Below are 20,476 nucleotides of genomic sequence, written 5' to 3'. Positions count from 1 at the left end.
ATTGCAGAAGTAAGCATCTTAAAGTATCCACAAAGGGAGTTCTAGTTCTTATTACTCACCTTTTCCAAAGAGAAAAAACAGGTGCACAAAGTTGTATGAATATTTAAGCAGAGATATGACAAGAGGAAGAGAACTCATTAAAAAAACTCTCTGGCAAGCCAAAGTCTTAAAGATAAAATCTTCCATAGGAAATACATAAAATTAGACAAGTATCATAGAGAAACTTGGATTTTCAAATTTAAACAAATCCCAGGAAGGCTAGACATCATTTGTCATTTATTTTTCACCTGCTTTCAAAGTGAAGAACTGCTAACCTAGACAAAACATGCAAGGCTAAACTGAGGGCTGCTCAGACTCTGTGTCCATGTCCTTTGATGGCTCTGCTCACAAAATGTGTATGGAGAGATCATTTTAGTGTTATTGTAAAATTAGAGTAGAATGCCTCTGGCAGTGCCCTTCCCACCAAAACTATGCATACCAAATACACAAAGCAAACAATAAGAAAACAATGGCACAGATCAGTATTTCCACAAGAAAACTGCAGAGTTTTAAGGGGAAAAAAAATGTTCTGAATACAGAATACCTGCCTATAAAGCAAAATTGTTCATGCACTTCAACACTCTGCAAGTTATTGCGCACACTAGAATATTCCAGTTGATGGGGAGTTTTTTTAAGCATAAGAGGTATTGCAGATTCAACTGTAAGCAGTGAACTATTTCACATAGACATAAATGACAGGGAGCCTTTTATTCCAACTACTGCATCTGGATTCTAGCCAATCCCTCAATGAAACGTATAATTGGATAAATGTAGGTTATGGCATTAGTAGTATTCAAGTGCCTCTATTCTATTTGAAAAGGAAACAGTTTTTCTGACCTTTAAATCTCACTACAAATAAAGGAGCAATTATTTCTCAATAAGTGCATCTGTTGAAAATTAAATTAAATTAAATTAAAGAAAAAAACCAGTTACTAGTTTTCCTAGCTTTCATAAACCCTCCTAACTTGTCAGTTTCCTGAGGATCTGCCAAACCACCTTGTCTTGTGTCTACCCTTCACACTGTGAGACTCCCAGAAGTGAGGCTCTCTCTTCATAAGTGGGGGAGGAAACACGCTTGGAAGTGTAAACTCTGGCAAATTTTTCATGTAAAAAGCAAGAGAGAGGGAATCTTTTTCGAAGCTGTGCTTAGAAAGCTTTTTAATGAAGTATAACATAAAGGTGCATTCTTGTATTATTTGCTGAAATTTTATCCAGCAAGTAGGGGGTCGTAATAAAATATAAAAATTTTTGTTGTTACTGAAATCAAAAAAAACTGAGCTGCAAACAACTGCCTCTCATTTATCCATCCCTGACATGGAGGCAAAAGACACCCTTTCCAGCACATGAATTTACTAGCATACTTTTTCACATTTCTAGACTAGTCCTTGTTACTCTGATGACATGTTTAAGCAGCACTTTCCTCTCTGATCTATGCAGCAGATAATTTCTGCACAGCCTGTTTTCACTCTGCGCTCAGCATGCCCACTGGCTCTGCAGGAGTTCTGCTCGGGAAGTGAGAAGGAAAGCATGCACTACAGATCAACTAAGCAGACAGCAGCCCACGTCTTGGAAAAAGGCATTAGGCTGAGGATTTTTATGAGGTATTTTTCTACTTTTTTTTTTTTTTTTTAATGATGAAACTGAAAGTTTTTTCACCCCCTTGGTAGAGCTACTTAAATTTAAACTGGAATTCTGGATACACGAGAACAATTTCAATTATTTTATTGTTGTCTAGATTCAAGAAACTTTTTAACTTTTTTTTAAATATTTAGATTGTCACTTCTCTATGAAATGAAAATTCCTCAATCCCTCTAAGTCTGCACAATAACTGTAAAGCTGGAGTGAACTACTGACACCATTACAGTATACTGAAATCAATCCTTTAAAATATCTCACTCAAATGTATAGTACATCTTCTATATTATATATTTAATACATACAGTTAATATATGCATATATATATATATTATGCAGTTTATCATTTAAAAGGGCAAACCATGGCAGCAATTAAACATACTTACTGGAGACAATCAGTATCAATGGCTGAGCACTGGCCACCATGAACATCAGCACTGTATGTGTATCACTGAGGGGTCTCAGTGACAAAGACAGAATAATTTGGTTATGTATTGCTCAGCAATTAGATGCAAGCACACCAGAGCCTTTTCTTCATGGTTATGTTGCTTTCACCAATATTAAATATTTGGAACAAAGCATCTATCTGTACTGTAAAATCATTGTGTGAAAAAAGATAAGGAGAACAAAAAGCATAAATTTACATACCACATGAAACTTCTTGTTCCTCAAACACCTCAAAGCCCAAAAATCAGAAGCATAACTTTAAAAATCAGTCTCCTGTGCTCTGCTGTGTTTTGGATTAAAGGAGCTAGAGAGGACAGTAAAGAAGTTAGTTATCAGAATCTTTTGCAAAATACAACTTATGCTGAATGAAGATATGCATTTCAAAAAACCTGTTTCAAATCCCAAGTTCAGCTGCAAAAGAAAATTAATTTAAATATCTTAATCATCACTTGCTGCATCACTCCCTGAGGAGAAGCTGCCACATTCCAGTGCAGCTGGAATTCAAGCGGTGGCCCCAGTGGAGGGGTTATTGCAGGTCACAACACAGAGTCATTGGAAAAACAAAGAAAAACCCATGAATCCTCCTGGGCTCAACTTTCTTTTTACCCTGGTATTGGTGATGTTTTAGTAAATGATCTTGTCACTATATTTTATATAATATCTCTGTTATACCTCTCACCAGTACCGTATTTTGCCGAATAATTTTATTTTCAACAGTTTTACTTAAAACTGAGAATACAAAAAAAAAAAGGAGGGCTTGAATTGGTATTTCACCTGTAACATCAAGCAAGAAATAAAATATTCCCTAACAAACTATTGTTTACTATAATGCAGTAGAAACCAAGCACAGTCTCTGAGCTTTGGGTACTGACCCAACACACCTCTGGAACAGCAAGCCATGAATCCTAGGTCCCTATGGTTTGCAGAGACTACAACTGGTGCAGGGTGCTCAGCACCTCCTGAGACTAAAAGTTAAGCTAAAGGCCTCCTGTTGGAATATACACATCAAGTCAATAGCCATCCAAACTGACCTACTTATCCCTGAAATGCCAGATGCAAATATAAAGTTGTATGGCTTCAGGAATGTTGTCTTTGTTAGCCATAGCAACCCTTCCTTGACGGTGCTAGCAAAAGCTTTTTTATAACAGCAAGAAATTCAAGCTAAGAAAATAAAACAGGAAAATTAAGAATTATTTAGTAATTTTCTTAATGCTTTCTAGATATTATACACATAATGTTTAAATATAATTTAGATTTCTTCAAAAACTGCCTAAGCACTTGAAACACTGTTTTTGAGAAGGTCTCTATAAAACACAAGCTGCATGTGAAAATAACTGGACTGTGGAAAGATTAGAGCCAGCAGACAGTCCTAAATGAATATCATGCAGGCACACTTAAAAAAACTTGTATTGCTTTAATTATATTTATGCTAACAAAATTATGACACAGGCTTAATATTCTTACAGTAACAAATACATATAGGTGAGATTTGAAAAGTTCCATGAAATGTGCTTACAGCAATGCTATGCAGAACATCCACTATCCAAAAGTTTGCTAGTGCTGTTGAAAAACAAGTAAAAATATCAGAAAGTTAAAAAATAAATAGCAACCGCTTGTTGCAAATACACTGTCCCATTCAGATTTTAACTAAAAGCAAGTTGATTAGATTCTAATTTCTGTTATATTCACACAATTACAACTTCCCCAGAAGTGTGCATCCACTCCTACTGGCAACTCTGTAAATTAGATTAAAATCTGGGCCAATATGTGCATTAACCTAAACATTCATATTAGATCAAGTAAACCCTATGCAATAACATCCTATGTATAGTTTATATACTATCCATACATCTTTCCTTGGGGAATGTTAAATGCGTATGTTTTCTTGGTGTATGTTAAACGAATGTTAAATAGTTATAGGATCTGAGAAATAATTTGTCCTTTTAGGTCAAGTCACATGACAGTTTGTCAGTGGGATAAATCTGTTGAATCTTCTTTGATAGAGTATCTCTCCTCACTTAAAAAAAACTTTCTAAAAAGAACCATGTTTTTTTAATAATGTTTTCTTATTCTGACATTGCAGCACATGAAATGGAAAACTGACCATCAGCTGAGTAAATAAGGCAAAAATCAGGAAAAAATACTAGTTAAAGACTAGACAATCAAAAACCTGTAATGAATTGTTATTACTTTCTCAAACCCAAACCAGCTGCATTACCCTCCCCCATCACTATTAGGTTTCACAATCTAGTAGCTGCTAGGGCAAACTTCTGAGTGCCTCCACTTTTACTCTCACCAAGCTTTCACCGGGGGCTGCCATCCTTCCTCATTTAATTTAATTTCTTAACTAGAAAGATGAGTGTTTGCTGTGTGGTTACTGTTTTCCCAGACAAGAATCAGGCAGACCTGGGCAGACTAGTGCTGATGTTCTGATCCAGCAGAGCACTCGTGCAATCTGAGCCTTCAGCCAAACTAGGGGTCCAGCCAACAGACAGCCCTGGGGCAAAAAACTGAGTAATGGGATGCTTCACTGACTCAGGGCTCTGAGTCAGACAGGCTGCAAGCTCCAACAAACTGCAGTGAGATAACAGAAGCCACAATTTAGCTAACTATAAAAAAGCTAGACTCTATGTGCATGTGCAAAGATAAATGAAATTATTATATATATTTCACACCCTCTCTAATAAAATCCCATCAGTAAATATTAAACTTTTCAAATTTGGTTAGTTTTTTGCTTGTTTTTTACAAACAAAGACATGCATGTCTTACTACACACACAGCTACATAATATCTGTGTACATTTCTTTATTAGGCAGAACACTCCCAGGAAATTTAATGAAATGCAAGAGTTTATTTTGAAATCAAACTGCAACAATACATGATAATTAATAATAATTATCTCTAAAGAAAACATCAACTCATGGAACATTTTCAGTTATGATAATTTATTCCCATTAGGTTGCTTGATATGATACTGTATCAGTGTAATAACACTGATAGAGGTTTACCCACACTTTCAGAAAACAGTTGTGCAGAGAAGCATATAGTTGCTCTCCCCTCATATTTCAATTTTCATATGATCTGAAAAAAAAGAAAAGAAAACGGTGCTGAGCTGCTGTAAGCACAACATTATTTGCAAGAGGAAAACATAACAATGGTTTGTGATACAACTTCTACTTAAAACGTAATATAGCCCCTCAAAATAGCGATGGAAATAATTATTTACTGGCTCATACAACTACGAAAAATAACAGCCTTTTCATATCTGTATGTGGGCAAGTCTGGATTCTGTTAACCTCAGTAAACATCATCTATATTCACATACATAGGAGCTGGGTATAGATTTGTGTTTCTTTCAAGAAACAGGCATTATTTATCTTTGAAGGCACATGAGAGTTTCCTTCATATATATACACATATATACATTATGCTAATAATTACACTTTCCTTAAAATATATATAACTTTATCTATTACAGTAAATCTATATCACAGACTACAGTACCATAAGGAATGCAAAACTGAAATTGTGCTAAACCATTTTCACACTATTTTATATGCTTAACCGTCACTCCAAGGAATTTAAACCGTATGTAGAGTGGACAAGAAAATCAAACTACTAACAAAAGATTATGCATACATATTTAAACGCCCTTTAGAATTAAGACAATAACAAAACTCAACTATGTAAATATTTCTTACAAATTAAAATAACACCTGACATTGCTCATACCTGCATCTGCAGATGTATTTGCCTTAAATTGGACTTCATTGGGATCTCCATTTCTCAATACAATTAGCACATTTAATCATGTCCAAACTAACAAGCAAATTCTCTACAGAATATGCTAAGCAAGTTTACAAATTTGATTAATAACACACCCTTTGGCCTATGTCCAGGACTAATTGCTACAGACAGGACTGAGCCACCTTTGTAGGAAACAAATTAATTAGCTTCTTAGTAAAAAATGAAAAAAATTCAGGGACTGAAAATTCAGAATACTTCCCCTCTCAAAAAAAGATTTGGTAAGCAATAACATCATGAAACCTAGATGCTTATTAATCACACAGATTTGAGTTCTGCATCATTTGTTTCAGTCACTATTGAAAACAGATAATCAAAATACCTCATCATATTATTCTGATTTTGACTCAAAGATATTTTAATTATTATGTGATAAACGTTAACACATCCACCTTATAGACTTCTACGGTGAGATGTCCCATATGGAAATTCACTTAGTGAAAATCTCCTTCCTCTCTTGTGCAATAAAATTACCTCCCAATGGCCATATCTACAGTTACCTGCTTGCTTCACTACCCAGCAGTCACAGTGCATGGTGCTTTCCTTGATCTAACACATCCCCCTTAAAACACACTCATAATGGGAGGTGGTAGCTGGGGCTGGGTCACACTTGGCTCTGACCGTGCTACATCTGTTCGGACTGAAGGAGAATTTTAACTTGAGTGAAGGCAGCAAAGTACTGAGTTTTTCTCACTGTTGGTTGCCAAAGAAGCCTGGTGGTGTAGTATGTAATCATGTTACTCCTGCATGAGATCAGGTTGCCCCTGGTAGAGGTGATCTCTGTGATGTTCCCACATGACAACCACTGCCACCCTGCTCCCCTCTGGGCAGACCACTCTCTTCTCTCGCTCTGCTCCTCTGATGCTTGCATCTATATGAAGAGCAAAGACTGCTTGTGAAGGTAGCTGATAAGAAACCTACCAGGAAAAAAAAGCACCAAAACCACCCAACCTTTTCTACAGGTACTATTTCTATTTTCTTCAAGTAGAAGCTATCACTTAAATTTCATACGGGGAAAATAGTGTAGGTAAGTATGGATATTGACTTTGTCTGGCAGTGTAAAAACAGCAATGACAAGACTTCTGGCATTCTGACAGGCAGAATTACTTTGAAAAAATATTAACATTCCTCTCACTGTAGAAAGATTAAGCACAATCAAAGACAGTGTTGTGATTGTAATTACAAAATTAAAACATAGCAGAGAGATACTAGAATGTTCTTTTAAATTACTGATGTATGTGAAAAAAAATTTCTCTAATTTCCAGAACAGATTACCAGCATAACAAAGATTAATCAATAAACATAGAAAAATGTATTGATTTCTAGTAAGATTAGATTGTAGCACTATAACCACAAACTTCATACTGTCAAAACTTTTATGAAAAAAAATGAAAAGTTTACCTGCCTAAAATCTGGCTTATTTGAACAGTTGGCCTTCCAGGAAGAGAACTAGTCTTAGGTTAAAAATATAAATAAAGATTTAGATTACAATATCACTATGTAAGTATATATAAGCAAAGAACATAAAAAGAAGAGACATTTCCACAATCTTTTTATAATACCAGACAGAGAGAAAATTTAATTTTTTTTCTGGTTAAAGTCTATTCTTTCTTTTATGAAACCAAAAGTGATTTTTAGCAATTGTTCAGGGTTATTTATTTTGGTATCTTATATGTGTAAATTTGAACTCCCTGAAAGCACTTTATTATCTTTAATATTGCCAGGTGATGTTTATTTCTATAAAACTGAGTTTACTTTATTAAAAACTTTCATGAAACACTTGGATTTTCATGTGAATTTTTGTACCAGCTACTGTGAGGGTATTTGCTCTCCACAGAACAGTCAACATGACTTTCTACTACCAAAAAGGTAATCCATATGTATTTTCAATACTGTTTTCCAGCTGACAGAATTGATCAACGTCAGTGATATATTTCATAAAACTCCTAGTCAATAATTTCAGGGTACGAATTTTTATAAGCATTCTGTTATTTTGTGTGCATTACTTTTGGCACAGTTTTATGTTTTCTAAAAGAACATTCTTGTCCCACCATAATAATCAGTGTGTATTGGTGCATACCTTTGGTGAGAACCTGCTTAGGTTTTTTCATTATAATCAAAAGCCTATTCTAAAGGGTTGTTAAGAGTCTCACCTCCTTTGGTTTGCAGTGGTATGCTGAGAATGTCAGCCTCTGTGGATGGCTCATTGTTCATGCTGATGCAATATAATGGTTCACCCAAGAAAGAAGGTTTCTTCAATCTTTTTGTGTTGAGTGCTCTTGACATAAAGTAACCTGCAGTAATACTCTTATCTTCCATCTTCTGTAAACCTTCTAGGTCATCAAGTTCCTCTGTTTGGGCCAGTGAATCCTTTGATAAGTGACTACCAGCCAATGCTTTGCTGATATAGTAGCCAGGGATTTTGCTCTCTGCATTAACACATAAGCTTTTGTCTTCGAGTCCAGCCTTTTCCTGAGCCATTAACATCCCTACAATATGGTCTTCAACTAACATTTTGGAAAGACTAGATGTGGAGTGAAGAGTGGAGTCTTGACTTGTGTAACAAGGGGGACTTAATCCAAAAGAAAGAGATTCCTGAGACTGTGGCATGGTAACGTTACTTATTGTTCTCTGAGACTGCATACATTCTTCCAGAAGGGTCTTAAGCTGCTCTTCAGAGAGGCTCGTTTGTTCTTCAAGCTGAAAAAAAAAAAAAGGCGAGAATTTCTTCTGTCAAAATATAATTAATGAAAAGCAGTGCCATAAAACAGCTTGAGAGATACATTGGCAGAATCCTTAAACAAATACCAATGTTTTTCAATTCAAACTGAATTTAAATACACATTTCCATAATCACAAAATTTATGCAACATCCTCACTAGGTTCTAGATAGATTCTGTGATGAAAGTTGGAAAGAAGTCTGATGTCCACAAGGCACTGAGAAGCCCACGATTTTGCATAGTCTTCCATGAGATCTGACTGGATTTTAATTACCAGAGCATGTACTTTTTCATATTTCTTGGTTTGCTGTGAATACATAAACATACACACACACACTCTTAAAGATTTTAGTTATTGAAAGGAAAATAGCATGTTGCTAAAATACTGTTGAGGCAATGCAGTTGGGGTCAGAAATGGGTTTGGACAGCACCAGCCCACAAAGACTGTCACATACTGACTGAAATATTCCCAGCCTCTCATGGTAGAAATGCCACATAGTCTCTCTCTCCCATGTGACACAAAGCACATCAGTTACCTACCATGGCAAGCATGGTCCACGGCACGTGACAGAAGAAAGCTTCGTAGCTTCTGTAGGACAGTTTTAGTGCTTCCTTCAAGCTGTCACTGCTAGTATAGCTCACAGGTGTATCTTTTCAGAGATTTCTTATTCAGAGACTGGCACACTCCCACCATTTTTATCATACAGGTCTCCTTTATTGGACATTTCTTAAAATTTGATATTACAGATAATGACTGATATTAGCAAGTTATGGTGAAGAACAGCAAGGATATTTTGCTTAAAGAGGTTAGCAATAGGGAGTTACTTTCAGCTTTTACAATCCTTAAGGTTCCTGAAAACTGACTAGCACAATATTCCCTGACAATTTCAAGATTATAATGATAAGGTCAAAACTATTTTTAGATATGTGTAGTACATTTGCCCATGAAGTAGGAGCTGTAGAAGATATCATAATATATATTAAAAATGTTGGAAATGCTATGCAATATTTAATACAGAAAATGGTTTTCTACAGTCAAAATCTCAGTTTTACCCAACTTCCAAGACACAAAGGATCAGCTGACAGAGTAATGAACCCTTAGGCTACAGTGATTTATGTAAAAAAAAATTCTATTCATTGTGTAGTGACTTCTACAGAGAACTTATATTGTGCTAGAGGATGGAGGTACTATCATTTCAGAAGAGAGATCAATATCAGATCTTTAGCTGATTTTCTTTTTTTCCCTGAAGGTTTCTAATCCAACTCCAGGAGTTATATTATCCTGTTTGATATATATGACATGAATTGGCTACAGCCAAGGTACCACAGGGTATATGGAAACTGATTATTCATGTTCATCAATGGGGACAGTTTTCAGACAGCAAGGAAAGAATATTTCTTTGAAAACCTTGTGGCTATGAAAAATTACAAGATGACACTAAAAGGTGAACAAGAATGACATTTTAAGTTACCTCCAGTACCATTCTGTATTTACAAATTCAAACATTAATAATAGCTAATAATTACTGCTACAGACCGATTACTGTGCAATTCAGGCACTAACTGATGTGCATAAACTCAGCTCTATAGACTTATTTAACCCAGTAATCTTTTCCTGCAGATATCAATTTACTTCCCAAAGATATTCCAAGTTTCTTTCTTACACATAAAACAGAATGCAACTACATTAGAGAAATCAAGATGTAAGGGTTTTAAATGAAAAAAAAAAAAAAAGCATCAACAGACTATTTTATGGGTAGAGAACTTTATTTAGATGAAAACATTAACACATTATCAGGTAATTATATTGAGATTCAAGTAATCTTGGTATCAATCTATGAATTTTTGATCATATTTACTGAAATCAAACCACAAGCATAAGTGTGTACATAGAAAACATGCAAAATATTACAACATCTTCAAACTTTAATACTTAGTCTTCTAAATTTTAATCCTAGTGCAGAAAGTACTCACTGATGAAAAATAACTCAGGGAAAAATAATTAGTAGCAAAACACTATGATGAATCAAAAATGAAACATGAAATTCTTCAAATTTTCATTTTTAATCTAATCTACTAGCCCATGCTGAAGTCCTTCAATTTCTTGAAAAAGTATTTTAATTTGCAGGATAACATTTGCTTCCAAGCAGTGTCTATCATCATGGACTCACTGTAAGAAACAAGATGTATTCACACAGGAAGAGCATAACATAAGCGACCACTACTGGAAGCACAGCTGCATGAAGAGATTATTCACAGAGCAGATTATACTGTGTAAACATAACTATATTTGTAACACAGAAGATTCTCACATTTGGAAACCCACATGGATTCCCACATGGATTCCCACATGGATTCCCACATGGTTTTGAGTGTGTGGTTCTATACTAACATATTTCAAACCTCTTGGCCAAAATCATTTGGAGCTAATTTTATGTTAATGACAGGGCAATTCACTCACTGCAGAAAGGAATTATGTATATGGAGCAAATAAATTATCAGTACAAAATTAACATTGTGAGGAAGATTATCTTGTCCTGCCTTTTTTTGGTCCTTTTTTTCCCCCTATCCCTACCCCATATATCTGCAGTCCATTTTCCCTCATCCAAATTTTTTTCTTATTTTTTTTTTATTCTTCCAGGAAAATCACATGGCTGGTATTCATAGATTACCTTGATTTTTACCAGAAGGATAAGTGTTAAGATTTAGAATCTAATGCATATGGGCAGGGAAATGAATATAACAACTATAAGAGTTAAAAGTTTGGAAGCTAGTGGGTTTGTTTTTCTCCAGAGTGGCAGGCCTGCAGCCAAAGCAGACAGTGTAAAATATTTCATTATTGCTTCCTTTTTCTTTCTCTCTCTTTCTCTCCCTTTGGAATTTTTGTAAGACATGCATGTAAAGATAAGGAAAGTATTTAATAAACCTCCCCAAAAATTACATATTAAAATACTAAAGGCACATTGTTATTTTCTTTTGCCAAACTCAAGAGATGACTATAGGCTTATGGAAAAATACACAGTAGAGGAGAAGATAAATAGCCATCAGTCATCCACTCAGCAGCCAGGAATTTACATTGAAATTAAAGCAGAAAGGCTCTGTTAAAATTAGGAGACAGAGTTTAGGGAAACACCATAGAGAAAGACATCTCACAGCAAGAAAGGCTGTGCATTTGCAACCAAATGAGCATTTGTACTCATGGAATTGCATAATACAACAACTGTATTAGGAGTCTGCAGAGTATATATTTGCACACATCAGAAGCAATCCAGTCACAACCAACTGTAATAGTTCAGAGTCATGGCTTGGAATCAGTAACACAGTCTTAGGGAGACACTGGATTCTGCATCTCCCAAGCATTGTAAATACTCCCCTCATTGTAAATAATTTACAACTCCTGTACAGAATAAATACTTCAAGATATTTCTTTAAAAATACAAGGACATAAAATGAGTGTCATTCAAAATGCAGAAACAGCCCACTAGACAAGGGAAAATGAGGTATCAGGCCTGGTTCCCATTAAAAACTAGAAAACCTTTTAATTGTTCTGGCTAATTTTTAATAGGACACTGAGTCCTATTCATTTCCTAGGCTTTTTTGCCGTTAATGATCCAAAAAACTAATTCCTAGCCAGGAGTTTAGGAGCCTGCTAATGACCTTTACTGTTTATGTGTGGTTAGCTTTTCACACACTTGTGGCCCTCCTCTGACTGAAGATTTCTTGTTCCTTGCTGAATTCCTCTGTGACAGGAGTCTATAGAGAAAACCTTACTGAATGTGGTAGGAATGCAAACTGGTAGTTTGCTGTGGACAGCCCTGCTGTGACTACGAGTTTTCAAGTTCAAATCTTTAGGCTTTCTTTCTACATCTATACAGTAACAAAAACAGACTAACATTGAAAGCCCTTATCAGATTTTACCATGGGGAGAAAGCTAACATGTCAGGATTATTTCTAATTATGGTAAATAATCAAAAAATGACACACAGTAAATAAGTAAGCACTACAAAGTCAGGATATTTAAGGACTTATGTAGCTGGCACATCTATGAACATGGAAATATTGTTCCTTCATCTGAAAGTGCTGCATGATGCTTTATTTGTTTGAAATAATTTACTTCAATGCTTAATTTGATGATATTTTTACTGGTATGTGAGACTGCAACAGTCAATTCTAAGGTATCTGATTTCTTCTTGATAAAACTATCCCATTTTAAGAGAATACTGATCTATTGAGACAAAGTTCAGAATGTTGACAGATCAGCCCAGGGAAGTTTTGTAAGTTTTAGTTATTCAGTAATTTATTGACAGTTTCTCAAATAGCTCTATTCTCCTTTGAAAAGGCAATCCTTGCCTTCTATCTGCACATTACTCGACTGAATGTGCACCATCAACTCCAAGGTCTCATCTTTCTGCATCACACCCAAGCATCATATACTTGTGTATGAACAGTACTGGTCAGTGCAACTGTGAAATGTCATCAATAAGCTGCATACAAACCACACACATTATGTCATTGTGGAAGAGCTTCTTACAATTTCCAGAAATATTGAAAGCCCAAAGTTCTTTTGCACCACAGAAGTCAGTTTGGTGTCCATAAATTAATTAGATTAATTTAAATTAGTCTAATATGTCCATTGTGGATTAACCCCAGAAGGTAGCCAGGCACCACACAAATGCCTGCTTAGTCCCCAGCCCCTCACCCCAGTGGGGATGGGTAAGCGGAAAGGAAGAGCAAAAAGAGTAAAGGAAAGGAAGAGTAAAGGCAATAAAACTTGTGGATTGAGATAAAAATTGTTCAATAAGCAAGGAGAGAGAAAAATATCAAAACAAGCAATGCAAAGGCAATTCACTCAGCATTTCCCATGGGTAGACCATCACCCAGCCAGTTCTGAGCAAAAAATAGGTAACTTTGTAGAACCCTCTCTTTTCCCTTTTTATTACTGTGCATAAGGTTATATGCATTGGCATGGAATATCTCTTTGGTTAGGTTGGGTCATCTGTCTCGATATCAGCCTGCTGCAGGCTGTAGTAGACTATCCCCAGTCTACTCACCGGGAGAGCAAAACCAGAGAACCAAAGAAGGCCCTGATGCTGTGCAAATGCTGTTCAGCAATAGCTAAAATAATTGTGAGTCATTGGCACTTTTTGGTCACAAATCCAAAACATAGCACCCTATGGGCTGCTATGAAAACATTAACATGCCAGGTAAGCCCAGCACAGAGACCCACATGTCTGCTTTCACAAAGATATTAAGTGTTCAGAATGTCATTTTACTGCTTCTAGTGGTTGTTTGTTTTTCAAACACTCTGTTAAGAGAAAAAGTTTAATGAATGCAAAAGAAAAAAAAAATCCTTCCTCTGTATGGCTGCTTCAGAAGGATTAGTTCAGAATGTAAGGACAGAAAATATTAAAGGGAGAAGACCAGAAACATGCTCACAATTCAGTGAGCATTTTTTTGGAGAGGCCAGTAATGTGTATGGATTTGACAATGTTAAAAATTGAGACTGAAAGGTGAATAATAGATTCAGAAATTAAGAGATCCTTACAATCATGATTTACCATCTGGTGGTTCTGTGCTTATGTCTAGTGGGCTTGCGGTCTTCCAAAGTGTTTCAGCAATGAAATCTTCAAGGGTGAACAGGATTCCTAAAGCATAGGAGAAAAACCTCCTGCTTCTGTTTTTCCCTCCTTCTGCTGTCTTTCCTTCTGTTAGTTAAATTTTCCCTTCCCTTATTTTTTCCACAGTTTCTGTTTGTGTAAGGGCAAAATGAAAAGGTCTGCTAGTCAATTTTTGGTAGTTGCTGCTGCTAAGAGCCAAAATGCAGAAAGGACAGAAGTATCCTGGCAAAAAAAGAGAAGCATCAAACAAAAAGAGGAGGAGAATATTGGGCATCTGACAACATCACTGTCTGAAAAGAAAATTTAACTTGTAACATTATAAGCCATTAGACCCTCAACATCAAAGTGATTATCAACCTCATGGAAGACTATAAAATCTCAACTAAAAAAAACAATTCAAGAATTTTAGAAGAGAAAATGAACTTGAATAAAAATTTAAAAATTAAAAACTCTGTATTTTTTCCCCGTCTTTCTCTGACAAAGAGAAATTTTCACAGAAATTAAAAGACAGGAGTTTATACAATTTTGATCTTATTTAGAGTAGCAAAGTACAGGAAAACTGTGAAGACAAGACATGATAAACCAGTTTTTAAAGGTAGCCTATACGTTATATGGGTAAAAACAAATCAGTTTTGCCTCCAAGAACTTGTCATAAACATGCCTATTTTAGTCATTACAAAAAGGCATAACACTTGCTTTAATTTTACCTTTCTCAAAAATATCAAGTGAACTGCTTGTGGCTTGAATGTGCCAATAAAGGAAAAGTGTGTTTCATCAGCTATGCCATACTCTGTAAACTTCAGAAAGCAACTGGTTGCTAGAGGTAACAGAAGCTGGAGAGAAAAAAAAAAAAAAAAAAAAAAAAAAAAAAAAAAAAAAAAAAAAAAAGAAGCTAAAAGTTCTTTTTGCAATGATTTACTTTTCATTTGGCACTCTAGGCAGTAAGCTACATAGATCACAAGTGCGGAGTTTACGTGGTACTATATGAGGATATAATTAAGAGATCTGTAAGTGGGAGGGCTGGAAATGGGAATTATTTCTTAGAACCCTATAATAATTCCATCATTTTAAAGACACAAAAAGCTGTATTTCTGAATTGCTAAGTTGTACTTTTTACCCTAACTTTCAATTTTAACTTCATGTAATCGTAGCTTTTGATCTACAGGTTACATAACATTTTCTAAGTGATTACACATTACCAAGTTCTCACCCATGGGCACTAAAATCTAAATTTGTATGTCCTCACCAAGTTTTAAGAAAGCAACTTTAGGAAACAGAACCTGAAAACATCATGCAGGCTTAAAGTTTCTAACACTGGTATCACTTTTTTTTTTTTACAATACATGTGCATCTTTCAAGTAACTGAAAATTACTCTGTATCATCATTTTCCTCAATTGATTATATATGACTTTGAAGTTCCACTTTCATTATCTGAACCAATAAGGTTTAGACTCTAAGCAAAATTGGATTCAACCTAAACAGTAAAAATATCAAATATAACTCATTAAAATAGGTATTTCAATTAGCATGATAGCTTTTTTCTGTCATTTTGGAATTAATCAGCATAGGACTTATGCATCATGTTATATTGTTCCATTTCCCCTAAGGTCCAAACATGGGTTGTATAGCGTATTTGACTTTTGTATATATTGTATAATAAAAATTTTCTTTGATGAAGTTTCAACATTGTCCTGTTACTCAGTTTTACTCCAGCTTCCATCATTAGCAGCAGTGCACAAATTTCAAGTAAGCAGGAATTAACAGAGGAAGCAATTCTATTTAGCATCTTTTATTGAACACAAGATAAGAACTAAAATTCTAAATAAATATCTATTAAGTTGTGTAATTAAATGCACATAGAGTATTATTTTCCCAGCTAGGGCAAAGAGGTACTGACTTGATGTAAAGAGCCTGATGAACTGGATATCCTAATAGTCACTAGACAGTAAGAGTTGAGTGTTCCTTAGAGAACGTAATTTCAAAGTCTATGAATTTTAAAAGCTGCATAAATCATGATGTAAATATCCCTTCATTTAAACACTAGACTATGAGGTAAAATCTCTGATTTAAATCACTTTGAATTTGAAAATCCATCTACTCCAAGGTTATCAACAGATGTTTTGCAAGAATTCAGCTCTTCTAACTCCAGATTAGTTCAAAATTTAGCTCGTCTAATCTACTACGTTTGTAGATAGAAAAAATCTAAGTACTTTTCCATATATGAGCCATGGTAAAAATTTTCATTTCCAAAACCTTTCTCAACAAATGGATAGCTCCCTGTTTTTAAAGCACTTGATTTCATACCATTTCAAGAGTTCTTATATTAGAAGCAAGCTGGTTTAAACTAAACACACTGACAGTGAAAACATAAGACACAAACACCTGGACTGGTATTTGCGATCCATAACTCAGAATAAGACTCTCATTTTCTAGCCTCTGCTGAAGAAGCAGAACTTTTGCAATCTAGACTATTTAGCATTCAAAACCAGTTTCCCAAACATCCCATTTTGTGTTTTTAACTGTTTGTTATTAAGCATTTAACAGATTTCATTCCACAGAAATCTCTTCCTTGAATATTAAGTTGTGGCTTTAATTTTCAGCAAAGCCAGTAGAGTAGACAAAAATGCCTTGATGTGGTTGCAGCTGTTTTTTGTTACAAAACCCTTTTTTTTTCCCTTCGTCATATTGGCTTAATATTTTTTTCCAAAACATAGTGTAACATAATGGGATCACCCTCACATACAGCATTTTTAAAAGTGCAATGAACTATCCAGAGATTTTAAGAATGCTTACAGTTCTATAAACTACTGGAGGAACAGAAAATGTTCAAGGATAGAAGTGTTCAAGGCCAGGTTAGATGTGGCTCTGAGCAACCTGATCTAGTGGAAGGTTCAAATCCCTTCCAACCTAAACCATTGCATCTTTCTACAATTCTATGAAAACAGAGAAGCCACAAACAGATGATCTAGGTGACCTGTGCAATTAAGAGCACTTTAGTCTTACTAAATATGGAAAGAACTGGCCCAAGGAGCAGCAGACCATAAAGACTCATCTAAAGCAACTACAGACAGAAGCTTCAGACTTGATTTTCTGATACTGTCTGGAAATATCTTTTAAAGTGACTCTTAACTGGTTGGCCTTACACATCAATAGCAACAGGCACCTCTAAATATTGACTTCTTCTAAGTAACATATTAATGTATATGGTAAGCCTATCCTGCAGTAGGCATAATTATTCTCTTCTGATAGCAGAAGTATTATATGAAGGAAAGTCTGCTATATGTAGAATAAGAAGATACAGAAACCCACAGGGCCGTCCAGTGAAGTAATATAAGTAGGGTACAATCTCGGTTATCCAAGTTAAGGTAGATCTCTCTTATGAATGTGGTTTCCTTACAGAGTTTTTGATATCCTCTCTTTGTTTCATATTCACACCACCTAAATCAAGAGCCTCAGCCACGTGCTAATGTCAGCTGTATTTCTCAAGGTCATCATTTCCCAAGGCAGCAGAGAGACACCAGCACCAGGAATTGTAATTCAACCTAGCAAAAATTCAAAGGCACAAGATTTAGAATTTTGCTTACTAATTACTGTTTTAAAATTGAAGACTTTCTGACAACACATTTAAAAGGCTACTCAACCAAAAGAGAATAAAAGGGAAGAAGCAGAAATCAGTATTAGAAAAGAAATTAATCAAGTCACAGAAAAAGCAGTAAAATACACTACTTTTCAGAAGTTTGCTGTGAAGAAATATGTTGAAATATAGAATTGCAAATCTATTATCTAGCTTTAAATAACAAGACCTATAATGTATCACACTGGTTTAGCATTTCATCATCTTGCACCCACAGGCTTAATATAACAGTATGTACAGTTATATTCTGATGAATTAATGATGTATTGGCAAATGCAAGAATTCAAACACTGAGAGATGGCATACCTCTCCAAAATATCAGGTCTAGTACAGTTGAAACTATAATTTTTTCTTGTTTTGGTTTTTTAATTGTTACAGTTTTAAAGAAAGGCTTAGGTTTGTCGCTTTTTTTATAAGGAGCAAGGATTCTAGTGCAGTTGTGGCACTGCTAAAATCTAGAGCATTAACAGTATCAAATATGACACAACTTATGGGAATAAAAAAGATAAGCTGTCAATCTTTGTAGCTGTGTGAATTGCAAATATGGAATCCTACCTCACAGTCTCAGGACTATGAAGTATTTTTAAAAAAAGAAACAAATGGAGTTCCCATTCACTGCTTCTGAAATGTGTCGGGGGGGTTTCCTCACCCGAGCTTTAGATGGTTTAAAGTCCTTGGCCCTCTAAAAAGCCCCGAGTCGCGTCCGTGTAAGAAAGCAGAGTCCTCAAGGTTTGTTTTCAGGTTTCTCGTGTTGTTTATTATTTGGTATCTCAAAATTTTCTCTGCTCCCAGCCAAGGTCCGGACAGCAGCTGGGACACAAGGCGACTGCCCCACAGATGGGACGTCCCCTAACATTTATACAGATTATTACGTACTAGTTATTTACTATTTTGTGCCAATGCCCAGTGCCCACACCAGAAGTGACATTCTACTTTGGTCCAATCTACTCTAACTACTTAGTGCCATCACCGCCCCAGAAAATGGAGGATGAGGAAGAAGGAGAAGTACATAAGGTACCACCCAAATTCCACCATCTTGTCCCCATTTACTTCTATTCGAAAAATTCTAAGACTATTAAATTCTACATCATCTACTGTGCTAGACTACAATTTTCACATCCTGGGAGTTTGTAATTACTTTTGCAATGTTGAGAGCTTTTCCCATGGATCAAAATCAAACCCGGTGTCTCCCTGGGCTCTGTGCCAAGGTCTCCGAGCCCCCTCGACCGTCTCCACACCCCCCTGTCCAGGGCTCAAACTCCTTTCCTCAGGTCCCAGGCCATCCAAGGGGATGTCCTGGACTCCAACAAAATGTTTCTGTACTTTTCAATCCATGGCATAGATAATTACATCCATAAAGGAAGATCCCATCTAAAATCTATGACATTGTCATTGTCTTTAAGGGAAAGATCCCTGTACACAAGTATAGATAAATGAATAAGAGTATGGATAGTTTTGCCACATCTCTGTCTCTGCTTGTGAGAAGCCAGAAAAAGAAAAATCTTTACCAGTTCTGTTTGGTGGAGCCTGTTGCCACATGGCAAGTACAAAGTTTCTACAGGGAACATAAGGTTGAAGCTCTGTTTTTCAATGTAGGCATATATTTTATGGAGCACTGAAAGACCATTTTTTAAAAAGAAAGAGAATGATATGATGCTTTTTCTTTCCTGAAGAATGGAAGGGTATTTTGAAATGAGGTAACTGCATCTGGCTCTTGTATTTCCATTCAAAAGGAAAACCCGAAAGCCTTTAGGAAGAATGCGATGAACAATATTGCCCCAGGAAAAACATTTTATTTGGAGTCTTAAGCCTTCCTGCACCTGTTCCTGATTTTGGAGAGGGAGGGGCATAAAACCTTTCAGTAAGTACAAGAACAAGAGTTCAAGCTTGAAACATCCAAATATATATCACCAGAAAATTCTCATTTACCACATAACAATAACATTAAAATGCTGAGACTAAGATAATATGAATGCTAATCTATTGTTACCGCTTGATGTTTGGCAGCTGTTTTTATGAAGACCTATAAAAAAGCAAAATTATAACATTATTTCTTTTTTTTCTAACTACAAAAGGCACTGCACAGAAAGTCTAGTCATTCAAGTAAACTTCAGTTTTGATTGTTTATTAAAACACACTTTTTCCCCAGGCTTGTCAAACAAAGTAAATGTGAGACAGTACTAATGTCTACATTCCTGCTGCCATGATAAATTTCGTATATTATTATAACCAAAACCCATGTATTTTATGTCTTTGCCAAACTAGAAATAGCATAAACATTTTAAGAATAGGTAAGAGAGACAACTACTCTGGTTTTCTTCTGAGGCAATGAGGGAAAACCTCAGCTACTTTCTGCCACTAACTTTATAATAGTTTTCAATTCTCTAGACCTTTGCAATAAAAACCACTTTCAGCATCTTCAGTTGTTCTTTTCCTCATGTCATGTAGCAAAGACAACTGAAAAAGTACATGCATTCCAAGTGTTGCAGTTCCTTATTGTTATTATCCTGGTTCATGTAATAATCAGAAGCACAGGTATCTGCATACAGATAAAAAGAAAAAAACCCTTTACTCAGCT

General features: G+C 35.5%; 1 protein-coding gene across 1 annotated transcript in view; it reads right to left on the bottom strand.

The window, feature by feature from the left end:
- Window positions 1–7,313: 7,313 nt before the first annotated feature.
- Window positions 7,314–20,476, bottom strand: part of FSIP1 (fibrous sheath interacting protein 1) — a 66,870-nt gene continuing 53,707 nt past the window's right edge. The window contains exon 11 of the mRNA XM_066321414.1: window positions 7,314–8,625. Within this exon, the coding sequence (XP_066177511.1) occupies window positions 8,050–8,625 (576 nt within the window). The 3' untranslated portion in view covers window positions 7,314–8,049. The remainder of the gene's footprint in view (window positions 8,626–20,476) is intronic.

The sequence above is a fragment of the Sylvia atricapilla genome, chromosome 6, assembly GCF_009819655.1.
Source record: "Sylvia atricapilla isolate bSylAtr1 chromosome 6, bSylAtr1.pri, whole genome shotgun sequence".
Lineage (NCBI taxonomy): Eukaryota > Metazoa > Chordata > Aves > Passeriformes > Sylviidae > Sylvia > Sylvia atricapilla.
This window is presented reverse-complemented; position numbering and strand designations above follow the sequence as displayed.